This window comes from Hypanus sabinus, chromosome 8 (genome assembly GCF_030144855.1).
Source record: "Hypanus sabinus isolate sHypSab1 chromosome 8, sHypSab1.hap1, whole genome shotgun sequence".
NCBI classification, from domain to species: domain Eukaryota; kingdom Metazoa; phylum Chordata; class Chondrichthyes; order Myliobatiformes; family Dasyatidae; genus Hypanus; species Hypanus sabinus.
This window is the reverse complement of record NC_082713.1, coordinates 121,882,592-121,898,835: the sequence shown is the minus strand read 5'-3', so window position 1 is coordinate 121,898,835 and position 16,244 is coordinate 121,882,592. Positions and strand designations below refer to the sequence as shown.

Sequence of the window (16,244 nt, the reverse complement as noted above, 5' to 3'; positions counted from 1 at the left end):
TGAGAGATTTTGAGGATAATCAGAAATAAATTGGAGCAAGTTATAGACTTCAGCTTGGATGACAAATAGTGGCTTCTTATTTATAGAATAACACCAAACTGGAGTAAGTTTGGGTTTTATAAACAGGTAAAAGCCATGATAAAATAAACGGGTTTGGGCACATTTATAGAATAGCAGAAGCACTGAGGTGAGTTATGTGCAGATTGTAACTGGAGTTTTTTTTTTAAGGTGTGTAGAAGATACTCTGCAGGTCAGGCAGTCTCAGTGAACAGAGAAATACAGTCAGTGTTTGAATGTTCCTGGAACTGGGAACAAGTCAGAAATGAAATGTGTTTTGTTGCCTAGAAGGTAGAGGGGGTGCCTGATAGATTAGAAACCAGGAGAAACGGAACAACACAAGTGTGATGGTGCCCGCTGAGAGAGGTGAAGGTATGTCTGGAGGTGGTGTAGATAGGAGAAGAGGAAAGAAATCTGAAACAGCAGAAGAGGAGAGAAAAATAAAGGACTGCATGGTGTAAATGTGAAATACAAGACTAGAATAGCTGAATTCATTGCTGCTCTGAGGACTGTAAATTAGTCTAGATGGAAGATGAAACTGAGCTAAAAGAAGCTAGTGGCTGACCAGTCAAGATGAAAGTGGGATGGCAAACTAAAGAAACGAGCAATTCAAAGCTTGGGATCACTCTTGTGGATAGAAACCTTGTGTTCTTTAAAGCAGGTACCCCCTTTAAATTGAGATACTTGGAAGTACGTTATAGGCCAGAATCTAAATGAGGCTTTGGGAGTTTATATGGAGAATAACTAATACCTTGAAGTGAGTTACAAGCTAGAATGCAATTAGATTTCTATGACTGTACGTGTGTGACCATTGGTGTACCACAGGAACCAATACTACAAGCCTTACTGCTCGTTCTATGCAATAATGATCTGGATGTGAATGTAGGTAGTGGGATTGGTAAACACAAATTACAGCAACATTTTTGGTGGAATTGAATTAGTGGTAAAATATGCAGAGAAATGACAGAGACTATTTTATCCTGAAAATTGTGAGTTAATTCATTTTGGGAGGACCAAAACGCTAGGATAAACACAATGAATAGCAGAACTCTAAAAAAGCAGGACCTTGGTGTATGTCCAAGTATCCCCCTAGACAATCTTACAAGTAGACAAGGTGAGTAAGAAGGCATATGGGACGTTCACCTTCATTAGCTAGGCTGTAGAATATAGAAATTCAAAATATTGGATAGGCCATAAATGGAGTACTGTGTACCATTTTGGTCACTCTTCTGTCAGAAAGGCATGATTGCATGGGAGAGGAGACAGAGGAGAGTCACCACAGTGTTGCCTGAATGGAGTGCCTCAGCCTGTAAGATACTGGAGAGGCTGCATTTGTTTTCTTTGGAGCAGAGAAGGCAGAAGATCATTGAGATAAACAGAATCATGAGGGGAAAATATTGTGAAAGTCATGAGAAACATTTTCTTAGCAGGGGTGTCTAACCAGTGGGCATGAGTATGAGGTAGAAGAGTAGGGGATCTGAGAAGGAAAGTTCACCCAGAGGATAGTTGGATTCTGGCATACAGTGGTTAAGAAGGTAGAGGAGGCAGGCACTCTCACAACATTTAGTTAAGTATTTAAAATGCTATGGCATTAAAGGCTATGGGTGAGTACTGAAAACAGGATTACCAGAGACAAAAAAGCATCCACTCAGTGGGCCAAAGAGCCTGTTTAATGAAACATTTTAGTGACTTGTGTATAGAATGCCTTGGAATAATCTTGTTGAGTGTTTTTTGGAAGTATGTTGAAGACAGGTTTCTTGAGCAGAATTCTAAACTGAAATCACAAGATTTGAGCAAACACGAGGAAATCTGCAGATGCTGGAAATTCAAACAACAACGCACACAAAATGCCGCTGGAACACAGCAGGCCAGGCAGCATCTATAGGGAGAAGCGCTGTCGACGTTTCGGGACGAGACCCTTCGTCAGAACTTCGTCGACAGCGCTTCGTGCATGTTGCCAGCTACCATGTTACTGAGAAATTGGTGGATTTATAAATAAAGTGCCAGTGTCTAGAAATCCATTACAAAATATTTTTTTAGCCCAGTGCCTTTGACCTAATGATTTCCATGAGTGAATAATCATTTTCAATTTGTTCTACATTGCTCCAAAAGTTCCGCCCAGCGCTTCCTATCGTAGTGACTCCTCTGACCACGCTAATTTCCACATCAGGTGTACAAAGTGCATTGATTCCCTGCACAATGCTTTTTTAGAGCATTGCAAGGGGGCTTGCGATGGCGTTGTGGAGCACCAGGACAACATTGGTGTTATTCTCATAGAGATTCTGTGTGAGGCCCACACAGTTAGTGAAGCAAAACGCGCGCGTGTACGTACACACGCATACGCACACGCATACGCACACGCACACGCACACGCACACACACACACACACACACACACACACACTACCCCTACCCCCTCAAGTCTGTATCCTGGCCTCCAGACATTCCCCTTCATAGCAGAACCAGTACAACCCTAGGCATGTACCTTGTGACCTACTTTCTGAGCCCAGCTTGGTTGCAGCTGGATTGTGATGAGAAAGGACATGCTGAAACCACGCACAGATATCTATCTGGAAAGCAAGTTTGGGAGTTTAATATAGATGCACTGGGTAGATTATGGGTTTGAATCTAATCAAGAATGCTTGAAGTTTACACACAGGATGAAAGATATGAGAGTGAGTTACTGCTTAGAATGCAATCAATATAAAGAATAACACCTACCTGAAAGTGAATTCTAGTCTGAAAGAGTGGAGAAATTTGAGAATTTTATACATTTACATCAAGTTAAATGAGGGGGTGCTGATGGTTAACCAGGTGCACCAAGCTGATTTTTATACTACTTTGGAGTTGATTGCCGAACACTCTGCTGCCAGTTTGATGATGCCACTGACCGATGACCTAGGGCTAGGGTAAGTCAGTGTGTTATCCCATGGTATGCAGTGCAGGGGTAGTGCCATGTTGAATTGGCCCCCTCCAGTGTGTTTGTAGTTACAAACAGGTTGTTTGACACCAATTTCTTCATATTGGTGAGTGGCACATTACTTCCTTCCTTTTGCATCGCTTTGTTTGCTGGGATCTTTGACTTTGCTGTGCTCTCCGACAGGAATGGGCAAAAAGGACGACCCTCGCCTGATGCAGGAGTGGTTTAAATTGGTGCAGGAGAAGAACAGGCTGGTACGCTATGAGTCAGAGTTGATGATCTTGTAAGTTGCAATATTTGTTCCTCACTTATCCTGAACCATAATTTAGTCCTTTACCTCTTGAATGAAAAGCAGGAGAGGAGTTTAACATTGGGACATTTGGACTGTTTCTGTTCTTTGAGTACTACAGAATCTTCTAAGGGCTCTATGATCATGAATTACAGTCAAGACTCCTCATATCTTTAAAATGAGGCATTCTGCTCCTGATAACCCACTGAGCCCAGCCAGCATAGCAAACTCAGAGCCACGAAAGACTGCATCAAACAATCTGCTGGAGGAACTCAGTGGGCAAACAGCACACGATGTCCTGAGTACTGATGCAAGGCTTTGACCCAAGAAGTTGACAGTTCCTTTGCTACTCAACCCATCTGGAGTTCTTCCGAAAGGTTATTGCAACCTGTCAGTGTTCAAATCAATCTCAACGATTTTTAAACAATTTTTTTTAATGAAGTAATTGAATTGCAGGAAAATAGTCCAAGTATTTATGAAATTATAGTTAGTGTTTTATAATTTTATGTAATTGTGTATAATAATTTATGGTGGAGGAGAAAGCCCTTTGTAGATCAACCCCTCTTAGTGCAGTGTCCCCTGCCTCCACACCCCGTCTCCAATGTGGAGTCTAGTAGCAGAGCAGATGGTCTATCAGGTGCAGTCCAAGACAGTTTAGAAGCTTTTGGCAGCAGCAGAGAGGACAGGAGGAAAGGCTTCAGCCCCATGCCACGGAAGCTCTATCCTCAGTATCCTGGGCAATCCAGCCTGTAGCCCCACATGGAGCTGAGTGTGGTTGAATGTCAGAATAACCGAGGACAGGTGGGCCAGGCGCCAGCTGATGAACTGTATTTGTTTTCTGTGCAGTGCCCGTGAGCTGGAGCTCGAGGATTGTCAGAGCAGGTTACAGCAGGAACTCCGGGAGCGCATGGCCATTGATGGTAAGTGGCACCCGTTCCTTCCCTTCATATGTTCTGCCCTTTAGAGCTGAAAGGACTGGCAGCAAATTGCAGGCCCATTGACAGAGAACCAAGCTGTTATTTGGTCGTATCTGAGCCAAGAGAGGTCTGAAATATAATGGGACCAAGCTGGAAGAAAAGTAGAGAGATGTGTTCTTCAAGAATGGGGATGAATGTGGTTGGGGCTTTATTTATTCATACTTTGAGAATTGGCAAGGCCAGCATCTAAGATGGAGGCGAAGACTGATAGATACTACGATATCCTGCTAGGGACTGCTCTGAAGTTTAAGTGACCTCACAGGCCTTGATGAGTCAGCCGGGCTTGTCACTAACCAGAAAATCCAAAGTCCTTGTGTCTGCAGGGCGCCTCAGGTGGGTGGATCATAATGTCACACCAGACTCCCATTACAAGTTCTCCACTGAACTCCACGCTGTGGGAGATTCCCAGAGGCCAAGACGACACATCTAGATATCCCGGGAGTAAGTGCAAACTGTGGAAGGGGAGCGCCCCCTCCAGCTTACTCGCCCACAACAAGACCACCTGCTGTGTTCATCCACATTGGTTTCGACAGTCAGGGAAAACTCCCAGAACTGCTCATCTTTGATATCAAGGGACTGTCTGAGAAGAAGACAATCACCTGGAACAAATGTCCAAGAGTCCTTCAGCTGGGTTTCTAACAACATAAGAAATTGCAGCGGAGGAAGCCGTTTGGGCTCCTTGCATATTCTCTCCCATTCAATAAGATCGTGCTTGGTCTTTTTTTCTGAGTGCAACCATCCATGCACCAGCGTGGGAGTTTTTAACTCAGCGCTCAAGCATTCAGGTTGGTAAAATTATGAGGAACAACGGCAAGAGGGCAGGCACAACATAAAGGCAGTGTGTGGCTGCTGGCATCCCGATTCCTCCTCGCTTCCACCCATCTCCCTCGTTCGCTCCTATTTCCCTCCGTTTTCCTTTTTGTCTTTATCCCTTTCCTTTCCCTGTTCCCCACTCAATCTCCCATCTCTCATTCATTATCCTTCTTCTTGCACTTACTATATCCTCTCCATCTCCCTCTCTGAATTTCACCCTCTTATCCCCTTTATCCATCTTCTTTACCCCATCACTTCTTCCATCACCCATTTCTCTCCATCTGTCCTCTCTCTTCCTCTCTTTCACTCCCTCTTCCTCTCCTTCACTCCCTCTGTCCCTCATCTCCTCTGAACTGCTGTCACCCTATACCAATCCTTCTGACCCTTATCCCATCTGACCTGCATCCCTTCTGACCCTTCCAATACCCTCCCCCCCCCCCCCCCCCGAGATGTCTCGCCTCAGCCCCTCACTCCTAGTTCCATTAATCCATTGAATATTGTCCATGGTATAACTTCACCCCTATTCCCAGAGTATTTCCTTCTCTCTTCCCTTTGCATCTAATCTTGGTTCCAAAATAATGCCCCACTCCCATTATGAAATTATCTAGATCCTTGTTCCCCAGGTATCCCCCCCATTCCTTTTTCTAGGAATATCTAGTTTAATTTTCCCAGAATATTGTAACACCACCTTCTTCTAGGAATGTATATGATCACATTCCCAGGTTATTCACAATCCCTCATGCCACTTATTCTAGGGGTATCTGGGAGTGTGTTCACACAGTATCCACCACATTCTGGTTTTCCCTGTTCCTATGGTATTTCCCTCTCACCCATTTGTCTTGCAGTTCTGAGGTCCCAAAGTATCCCTCCTTAGTCAAAGTATTCTTCCCTGAGCTTTTTGTTCTGAGGGAGTCTAGATCCTGTTTCTACAGTATCCACCTCGACACTCTGTGTTCTAGGGATTTTTATGTTTGTCTTCTTGGAGTACAATCCCCATCCTGCAGCTCCTTATTCTGGGGTAACTCTGTCCCAGTGCCTAGATCATTCCCATCCTCTTGCTCTGGGTATTTGGATCCATGTTCCCAGATTATCTGGGTATGTGGTGTTCTCCCTTTTTTCCTCAGAAGATCTCTGTCCCTTGTGTGGCTGGGACATTGAGCTGCTCTGTGCCTGATGATTCTCCATTGTGTTTGGCAGACAATCTGAAGAACAGCGAGGAGCTGTTAGAGGAGAGGCAGATCCTGAACGAGATGCTGGAGGTGGTGGAGCAGCGAGACGCACTGGTGGCGCTGCTCGAAGAACAGCGGCTCCGCGAGAAGGAGGAAGACAAGGACTTGGAGGCTGTCATGCTGAGCAAGAGCTACAACTTGAACTGGTCGTAGATGGCCCACCTGCAGCTGCAGACACGGAAAGCCTGGGCACAGCATCAACGGTGGTCAGAAGGGGTGGCAAGAGATTGTCCTGTGGGTGGCTAGTGGAGCAGATTCCCATTGTCTTTCTCCCATTATGGTGGACACTGCAGAATAGTGGTTGTGCTGCATGCCCGTGTGTCAGCCACGCACACGTACACGTCCCCACCTGAACTGAGGGCAACTTCAGCCGATCCCGATCAGATACTGGCCAGCTCTAGAATACTCTGGACAATAATGGACAGGTGCTCAGAGGGCAGGAGATCCATTCGGTTTGCACGAGTTATGGGGCCACTAGCTCATTTCAACAGATTCATAAGAACTTAATTACTTTTGATGGAACTGTAGAACTGGCAAGCACAGGATGTGGACCCTATAGTAAGTATAGACCCTGCTCATTCTGCAGATCCTTCTCTTATGCAAGGCAGTAACAGATATCCTGCTCCTTGAGATGGAGGCATGCTTTCCATCTTTACACCGTCCACTTTTCCAGACCAGTGGTACCACTGATCTGTGAGACCAAGTCCAACCGGAGGTATCATCAGGGTCTTTTGTAGCTTCCTGCCACTGATCTTGGCACTCAGAGGGCCAAGCACAAAGTGACCCCACCTCCATCTGTTACTGTAGGCACCAGTTACCTCTTCTTTGGGGATGTTGGGCTCTGTGTGATACAACAGAAACCATTTAAGTGCCACGGCATGAACAGAATGAGATGGAAACCATAAATGGTGGTGTATTTAAATGAGTCCAGTGACTTCCCACCATTAAAAAGCACTCCGCAGCACATTCCTTTTTCCTACCCTCTCACTTGCACGCTCTACCTTGGCATTGATTCACTTGGACATTGCATCCCCTGAAGCTCCTCGTTATCTTTCACATATCCCAGTTGAACAAACACATAATAGCCCATTCCAGTAGGGCAGTCATTAAAAATCCCAACGGTACTCAAAAATGTGGAGGGTGTTGGAAGGAAATGGTATAGTGATGATTAAGAGGAGGCCAGATAGGAATTTCTGAGAGAGGGGAATAGAGGATCAGTTTAGGTCAGTGTAGGCGGATGGGGTGGAACAAAGTGGCCAGCTGGTTTTGATTTATTATTGTCACATGTACTGATATACAGTGAAAAGCTTTTGTATGTTACCAGACAGACCATTCCCTTCATAAGTACTTTAAGGCAGAATATAATGTTACAGTTCCAGATAATATATAGTACAGGTCGACATTAAAGGGCAAGGGCTACAGCGAGGTAGGGCTGGGAGTTTTAGTGTATGAGAGATTCGTTGAAGAGTCTGATAACATCTATCCCATCTTGTGACAGGAGAGAAAGGCCTGTTTCTGTCCCATATCTCCAAAATAAAATACCCGTCATTAGGCACACCCCACTTCCACACACAGTAGCACGCCTGGCTGATCTTTCTTCACATGCACGTGTGTGTGCCAGCACACATCCGAATCCATTGCCACACCACCATCACAAACTGTGTTCGTACACTTCCTTTGGCAGTGCGGAAATTAATTGAAAAGTTACCTTTTCTCTGACGTGACCAGATTTGCACATGGTACTTTAACTGTGGCTTAGCTAGCATCTTGTACGTTTCTCACATGATCTCTCCATAAGACTGTAAAACATAGAAGCAGTATTAGACTATTAACCCACTAAGTCTGCTCCACCATTTATTATTCCTCTCAATCTATTCTCCTGCCTTCTCCCAGTAACCTTTGATGCCCTTACTAATCAAGAATCTATCAACCTCCACTTTAAGTATACCCAATGACTTGGCTCCACAGTTACCTGTGGCAATGAATTCCACAGATTAATCACCCTCTGGCTAAAGAAGTTCTTCCTCAGCTCTGTTCTAAAAGGATGTCCTCAGGCTCTGCTTGACTCTCCCACTGTTGGAAACATCATCACCCATAGGAGCTTCCTCTGCTCTTATATTCTCTGATTCAACTAATAAAATCAGGAATCCCAAAACGTTCTGATCCTCCGGAATATGCACTCCAAACCCTCTGCTGGTTTACATTTCCCAGTATCCTGCCAATTTGTAGTGTCTGCCCTCCCCACATATATGACATTGCCCTTCTGCAAGTTACGTTATCTGTCTGGCCAGCTGCTTGATGCAGACTGGCTTCTTCCACTGTCAGCCACAAATTTTTTTACATTATCTGCAGTCTATTTGCCATAGCTCCCAGAGTTAGCTTTGTATCGATGATGTGCACTGTGAAACACCAGCGTCAACCCCTCTGTAAACAGCCATCCTATCAATACCCTTCGCTTTTTCCCTTACAGGGGAGACAATTGGCATGCTCCCTTAAATCCCATAGGCTTTTAGTTTCTTGCCATGGAATTGATCTTGTCAAAAGACTCATGCTACTATAGATTCACTGCTTGATAACTCCACAAAAAAATCTAATTTGTCCCTATTCAACTTTCGCTGACAATTTCACACTGATTATCCTTGACTAAATGTCCCCTGAATATTCCCAGATTATAAGATACAGGAGCAGAATTAGGCCATTTCGCCCATCGAGTCTGCTCTGACATTTCATCATGACTGACCCATTTCCCTCTCAGCCACAATCCCCTACCTTCTCTCCGTAACCCTTCATGCCCTGACTAATCAAGTATCTCTCAACCTCTGCCTTTAATATACCTAATGATCTGGCCTTTGGCAATCAATTCCACATATTCACCACTCTCTGGCTGAAGAAATTCCTCCTCATCTCTGTTCTAAATGGACGTCCCTCTATTCTGAGACATAGGAAACATCCTCTCTACATCCACCCTACTGAGGCCTTACAGCATTCAAAAGGTTTCTGTAAGATTGCCCCCCTCCACCCATTCTTCTGAATTCCAGGCCCAGAGCCATCAGTCAGTCCTCATGGTAACCCTTTATTTCCCAGAATCGTTCTCAGGAACCTCCTCTGACCCTCTCCAATGTCAGCACATCCTTTCATAGATAAAGGGCCCAAAACTGCTGACATGATTTCTCCATTCTGGTCTTAGGCTGACTGATCTGTCGTAACTGGCTGTCAACCCTGCTCCCTTTATCAAAGCTGAGACCACTTTGGCAGCCTCTACCTGGATAGGGGAATGTTTACATGTCAACCAGTACCTCCCTCCTTGGGCAGTTACTGTACTTCATGTGATTCCCAACCCTTAAACAGGCACACTTCCTTCCCCAACACACTCCAGTTGTTTGACAACACTCCCTTCAGCTCCAGGCACCAGATCCTGTCCCTATGTCCTACTTTTCTCCCTTCTGACATATCACTGCCCTTCACCCATTTCCTTTCCCTCTGCAGCCTTTTCCAGCCAATCTGCATTCTTCCTCCCACAATCCTGAATGCAAGTCCACCAACCACGTACTCCTGCCCGCTATTCCAGCTTCATGGTATCATTCCTACAGAACCAGTCACTGCCCATCCCTAATTGTGTAGTGTATCTGCTTCCCATTTAAGGAACTCCCATGGTGCTGTTAGGAGGGAATTATGGTGGCAGTACCACTCCAAGTCTGGAGGGGACCTGCAGAGTGACATGGTGTCTGCTCCGATCCTCTCAGCAATTCTATTAGTTTTCCTCCACTGTCAGACATGAAATATCACTGGGCTGATGGTATTTCCATGCCTCTGCTGTCCTTTCTACAGTTGAGTGAGAAGTTCTGTTACAGAAGCCTTGGTCAGGAACTGCTGTACATTTAGTTGATAGCACTTGTCTCAACATCTCTGAATAAGTGGAGGTCAGCCAGTAATTTAAACTTACAGGCAATTGGACTTTATTGCGCTCATGGTGGAGGGCGTGAATGTTTAGGGTATGGATGAGCCGAGCTTCATCCTGAATGTTGTCGAACTTGGAAGTTTACTCATCCAGCAGATGGAAGGTATTCCATCCCACTCCTGATGTGCCTAACAGATGGAGAAGACTGCTTTGGGATTCAGGAAATGAACCATTCCCAGCAGGATGCACAGCCTCTCAGAGACACATTGTTCACGTATGCAGTCTGATTACGTTTTTGCTGATTGGAGATGCCCAGGGTGTTGACAGTGGATGACTGGACCATGGTATTGCAACAAGTTGTAAAGAGAGGGTGGCCAGAGCCTCACTTGTTAAAGATAATCATTATCTGGCGTTTGTGAGGTGCAAGTGTTACTCGGCACTTACCAGCCTGTGCCTGAATATAGTCCAGGTCTTGCTGCACGTGGACGTGGATTGCTTCATTACCTAAAGAGTTGCAACTAGAACTGAACACTGTGTGCATGGTTTCTGCATCTGCGTGTGTGTGTGTCTGGGTGAGTGTGTGTTTATTTCATTGTATTTCAGCAGTCAGGGTTACAGCAGTGTTGAACCTGTGGTTTAACACAGTATTATGTACAGATGAGTGTGCGTGTGTGCGTGTAATAGTACACAGAGGTGTGCAAATATATTTAAGAATGAAATCCTGTGGAATGCTGAGGAATGTAATTATGAAGGTCAGGTTTGAAAATTGTGTCTGTGACTTTGTGGCTGCACTCAAACTGGAGTCTAAATCAGATGGAAAATAAGAGAAATCCAGTAACTGGATAGGAGCCCCCACCTACTGGTAGCCTCTCTGCGAGAGCATTTATAGGCCTGGTCGGTCTGTGAATCAGATCAGTTCCCAATGGGAACGTGATAAAATGTGATTGTACAGGGTGCTTCATACATTTAAAATACATTCAGTTGATTCAGTTTTCTGCGCTGTGCCCTCGCTGAGATTAATTTGCTGCTTCGGGCTTGCTCATGCAGTTAGAGAGTTGTACAGCACAGAAACAAGCCCTTCAGCCCATTGAGTAAGGGTCTAACTATCCAGTTCAATCAATCCCACTCTGAATTCTCCCCACATCCCCATCAACTCCCCCCAGATTCTACCACTTGCCCACACACTGGGGTGAGTTACAATGGCCAATAAATCTACCACCCTGTCTTTTGGATGCGAGAGGAAACTGGAGTACCTGGAAGAAACTCACGTGGGGAGAGCATGCAACCTCTGCACAGACGGCATCTGATTGAACTCAGGTCTCTGGAGCAGCAAGGCAGTGGCTCTACTGGACGCACCATTGTGCCACTCCTCTTTTAACACTTTAAAATAATTTTTTTTAATGCACAATTTTTTTAAAAACATGTAACTTTTCCTTTCTTTGCCTCAGCTTTCCAATCCCTCTCAAACTCCATCGGGACAGAACTTTCCACAGGATGTGGCAGTCAGTTGCCCAGCATAAATACTGGAGTCCTTAGTTAGACGGCTCCAACAACTGTTGCTGAGTAAGTCAGAACTGCACCAGGTCCGGGGATCCAAGACTGACCAGCTGTGGAACTCCAACCTGTCAACCCCACAGCCGGTGGTGTGGATACATCTTTCACATCTAGCTTCAGTACAGAGGGTGGTGTTCATAGACACAAGTCAATGGACCTGTGATCATTGAACCTGTTGTTACCCTGCAGGCATGCTCACTGTTCTAGGGTCACCTATAGGCTGCCCCTGCCCCCCTCCCATTGATAGCTGTCTGCCTATCTGTCTCTGTACCCCTCTGTTACTACCTCTGTCTTCCTCTTCTCAGTGCTATACTCTGTGTACAATGTGAAACCACACAACCTTACTCTGTACTCTCTCCCCGTTTTTCCTTCAATCTCATATTTTAAGCACCCTGTCTCATTCATCTCCTCTTCCTAAATATACTCTCTGTCACCTCATTGCACTGCAGTCGCTAGCTCTCAACAATTCCACAGTATCCTCTCTTTAACCCATTCCATTCTACACTGTTTTCTCCTCCCTCTCCCTCCTATGTCTCCCCTCACCCCTCCCTCTCTTCCCCTGTACCCACTCCCACTCTCTCCACCCCCCCACAAGTCATCTCAACCCCACAGACATCTAGATAATAAATCTTCCTTTGTACTGACGCACTGTCAGCAAACAGTAAATGTTACATTCTGATGTGCATAGAACAGGAATGGATCATCATATTTTTCCTGTTGTGTACTTTTTACATGCAGACTCCCTCTGAAAGACTCCAGTTTGCAGGGATGTTGAATTTACTGTAAATATGCCACTGATGTTCTGTGACAGGCTACGTACTGTGATGTGCTTTGGTATCATTTGCACTCACTTGGATAATAATTATCGTTCGCAATGTGTGAAGGTGGAATTAAAGTTATTTATTAACACTTGGTATGATACAAATTTATATATTTTAAAAAACAGTTTTCCTCTGCTTTTAATTTGCCTGTGTTTTTTTTAATTCCTTATCCAGCCAACATGCATGGGCTCTGTGTGCAGATTGACAGATAGCCTCTGAAACAGGCACTTCCTATTAGCCAGGCTGTGTAGTCTCATAAACTGGAATCTTTTCCTAATGTTGTCTGAAGTGGGAACAAAGAATAGTGTTCCTTCCAAAATGCAGTTGCCAGACTGATTGCAAGAAAAATAAATTACTGGGCAATAGGGAGAGAGCAAGGTGGTGAACAACCCCTTTCAAAGAGTGAGCAAAGACAGATTAACTCATTCTCACAAAGAGATTCAACCCATACCAGCTTCCCCCCCCCCCCCCCCCCGCTCGCTCCCGAGCTAACCACTCACCTGCCTTCCAATTTACAATGGCCAGTTGTCCTATGAACCTGCATCAGTGGAATATGGACGGTAACCCGTGTGGTCACAGGGGTTAGGCGAAGTTCACACACAGTGGTGGAGGTCAGGACTGAACCTGGGCCTCTGCAGTTGTGAGTCAGCAGCTCTTCTAGCTGCACCATTATCCTGCCTTGTGTGAGAGTTCACAGTATCAGCTGTTGATGGTTGCATAGCAGTGGCTGAGTGTAACACTGATCATACACAATCAGGATTTGTGACTGCTACAACAGTGGTGAGGCCTTTTGAAGAAGCCCTTTAGCATGGTACATGCATGGCATGTGGCTTGCTTAAACCGCAAAATATTACTAATTGGAGGAGGTTGAAATATGTACCATCAGGAGGTGCTCTTAGTAATTTTCTATCACTAAATGTATCTCCATAGTTAGTTACAGTTTCTATGCTGTTATGATTCAGTTGTATGGTTTACTGTGCTGGTGACCAGTTCAACGTTCATTGTGGTGCCAGATTACAGCAGCAGCAATTCGTATTTATTGCGTAGTAATTCTAGGCTGTCTTTTAGAATGATCCCAGTATACAATTTTCAATCTGCATCAGTGCCAGCTGCAGTATCTGCTGTGATTGCTAATGTCGGGTTTACAATGGATGTCCAAAGCAAGGTTCATAGTAATTTGGAAGCGTTACCTGCATATTGTTGACAGTGATGGTCAGGGTATAGTTCACACTAAAGAGTTCAATGCACGATTCACACTGGTCCCTGATGTAGGGTTTACATTCGTGCTGTGTCCAGTCAGTGTAATACTGTGCCAGCCAGATCCTGCTGCAGTCTTGGCACCACAGGTCAGTTACTGAGAAAAGATTAGAACTAAAATTAGGGCAAAAGACTTGTGTCAAAATAAAATCTGGAGATGATTTTTTTTTTGTTTACAATAATGCAGTAAGTTCAATAAAACAGGCAATGCTCTAAATTAAGGAGAATGAACAGTAATTCAATGATATAATGGATGATGTTGAAGAAAAACAGTTGTCTTTGTATCACTGACATTGACAAAGAGCAATAGGAAATGTTATGAAATTGAGATCGGCATTGGGAATTACCTTTGAGTGAAAAGGTTTCATTAATTCTTACTCAGAAAATGTTTTGCTTTGGCCATCAACCATAAATCTCTAATAAAAACTCCGGGCTAAGAGTGAGTAACATTGACGGTATCGGTGTCAGGCATGCCAAAATGGACCAGTCTGTTGTCCCACTATGGTTGCACATTGAACAGATAAAATGAAATCACAGCTGTGTTACCCACTTTCCACATGAGAATTCAGTGCATGGATTAGAGATCTGCACAGCACTTAAATTTGCAGCCTAATCAGTGTAGTTTACATTTTTAGTACAACTTTGCTGCTTTGGGAAATAAAGGAAAGCATTCCCTATGCTTATTGTACTGTCTTGCAACCTTTAACAACCAGTGGACACATACATTAAGGCCCTGCTATCCCTGTACATTTACCCACATGCACCCCCTTACTCTTCCACAAATACACTAGCTCCCACTTCAATGGGTTAAACTCCATTTTCCAGTTTTCCTCCCTACTCAGTAGGCCATTTCCTGCTGCCTAAAGCTTTGCTCCTCACTCAACCTTGCAGCCAGTATACATTATGAGAAACAAGGGACTAACTGCTGAGCCCTGTGGAACCTAACTAGTAACGGCCTTTGGCCTTAATAACAAAAACACCCAACAGCAATTACCATCTGCATCCAATTTTGGATCCAGTTGCCAATCTGTCCTGCACTTTATGGGCTTACACTAATTTTAACCAAACTGCTGTGAGAGTACTCGCAAAAAGCCCATCTGAAAAATGCATGTAGATTAATTAAAAACACTACGCTCGTCAACCTTCCTTGTTACCAATTCCAGAGGAGCCTCACTCTGAACAGTCCGGTATTCTGAGTTTGAAAGTAATATACCAGATATTCTGCTTATTAACTAGGTCAGGCCAGAGGTATTGAGTTAGTTAAGAAATATACCTGAATTTGCAAGGATTGCAGTCAGTTCATTGAAGACACCTTCACAGAATGCATAATAGACAACCAGACTTTTCCAAAAAGGATATTGTGACTGAACAAAAACTGAGTCACACAGAAGCTGTAACTGGGAAATATAAAAATCCTTATTCACTTAGCGAACCTTCAGGAGAGAATCTCACTCTTCTGACTCAGTGTTTTATGCTTTAACACAAAGATGACAATAAACAATTAACGCAACACACGTCGACAGCGCTTCTCCCTATAGATGCTGCCTGGCTTGCTGCGTTCCACCAGCATTTTGTGTGTGTGTTACTTGAATTTCCAGCATCTGCAGATTTTTTCCTATCTGCATTTTTAAATAAACAACTGCAGTTTCAATTGCTATAATCACGTACTTAAAATTAATATTTTGAATATAGTCAGGTAAATTTACAGAATTACATATGATGCCACATTCCAACTAGCAAATCTCTTTGAATATTTAAAACCAATGCCTGTTCTTAAAGTCAAATACCCAAAATATGCCCTTTTTATTATCTATTGATTTATTGAGATACAGTGTGGAGTAGGCCCTTCTGGCCTTTAGAGCCACACCACCCAGCAACCCCCAATTTAACCCTACCCTAATCATAGGACAACGTACAATAAACAAGTAACCTACCAACTACAAACCCCATTTCCAGAAAAGTTGAGATATTTTCCAAAATGCAATGAAAACAAAAATCTGTGATATGTTAATTCACGTGAACCTTTATCTAACTGACAAAAGTACGAAGAAAAGATTTTCAATAGTTTTACTGACCAACTTAATTGTATTTTGTAAATATACAGAGATTTAGAATTTGATGGCTGCAACACACTCAACAAAAGTTGGGACAGAGGCATGTTTACCATTGTGTTACATCACCTTTCCTTTTAATAACACTTTTTAATCGTTTTGGAACTGAGGATACTAATTGTAGTAGATTTGCAATTGGAAATTTTGTCCATTCTTGCTTGATAGAAGACTTCAGCTGCTCAACAGTCCGTGGTCTCCGTTGTCTGATTCTCCTCTTCATGATGCGCCATACATTTTCAATAGGAGATAGATCTGGACTGGCAGCAGGCCAGTCAAGCACACACACTCTGTGTCTACAAAGCCACGCTGTTGTAGCCA

At 44.0% G+C, this 16,244-nt stretch overlaps 1 protein-coding gene across 1 annotated transcript in view; it reads left to right on the top strand.

The window, feature by feature from the left end:
* Positions 1 to 12,649, top strand: part of LOC132398382 (protein-methionine sulfoxide oxidase mical3a-like) — a 312,801-nt gene extending 300,152 nt beyond the window's left edge. The window contains exons 32-34 of the mRNA XM_059977725.1: positions 3,161 to 3,260; positions 4,113 to 4,186; positions 6,254 to 12,649. Coding sequence (XP_059833708.1) covers positions 3,161 to 3,260; positions 4,113 to 4,186; positions 6,254 to 6,438 — 359 coding nt within the window. The 3' untranslated portion in view covers positions 6,439 to 12,649. The remainder of the gene's footprint in view (positions 1 to 3,160; positions 3,261 to 4,112; positions 4,187 to 6,253) is intronic.
* The last annotated feature ends 3,595 nt before the right edge of the window (positions 12,650 to 16,244 follow it).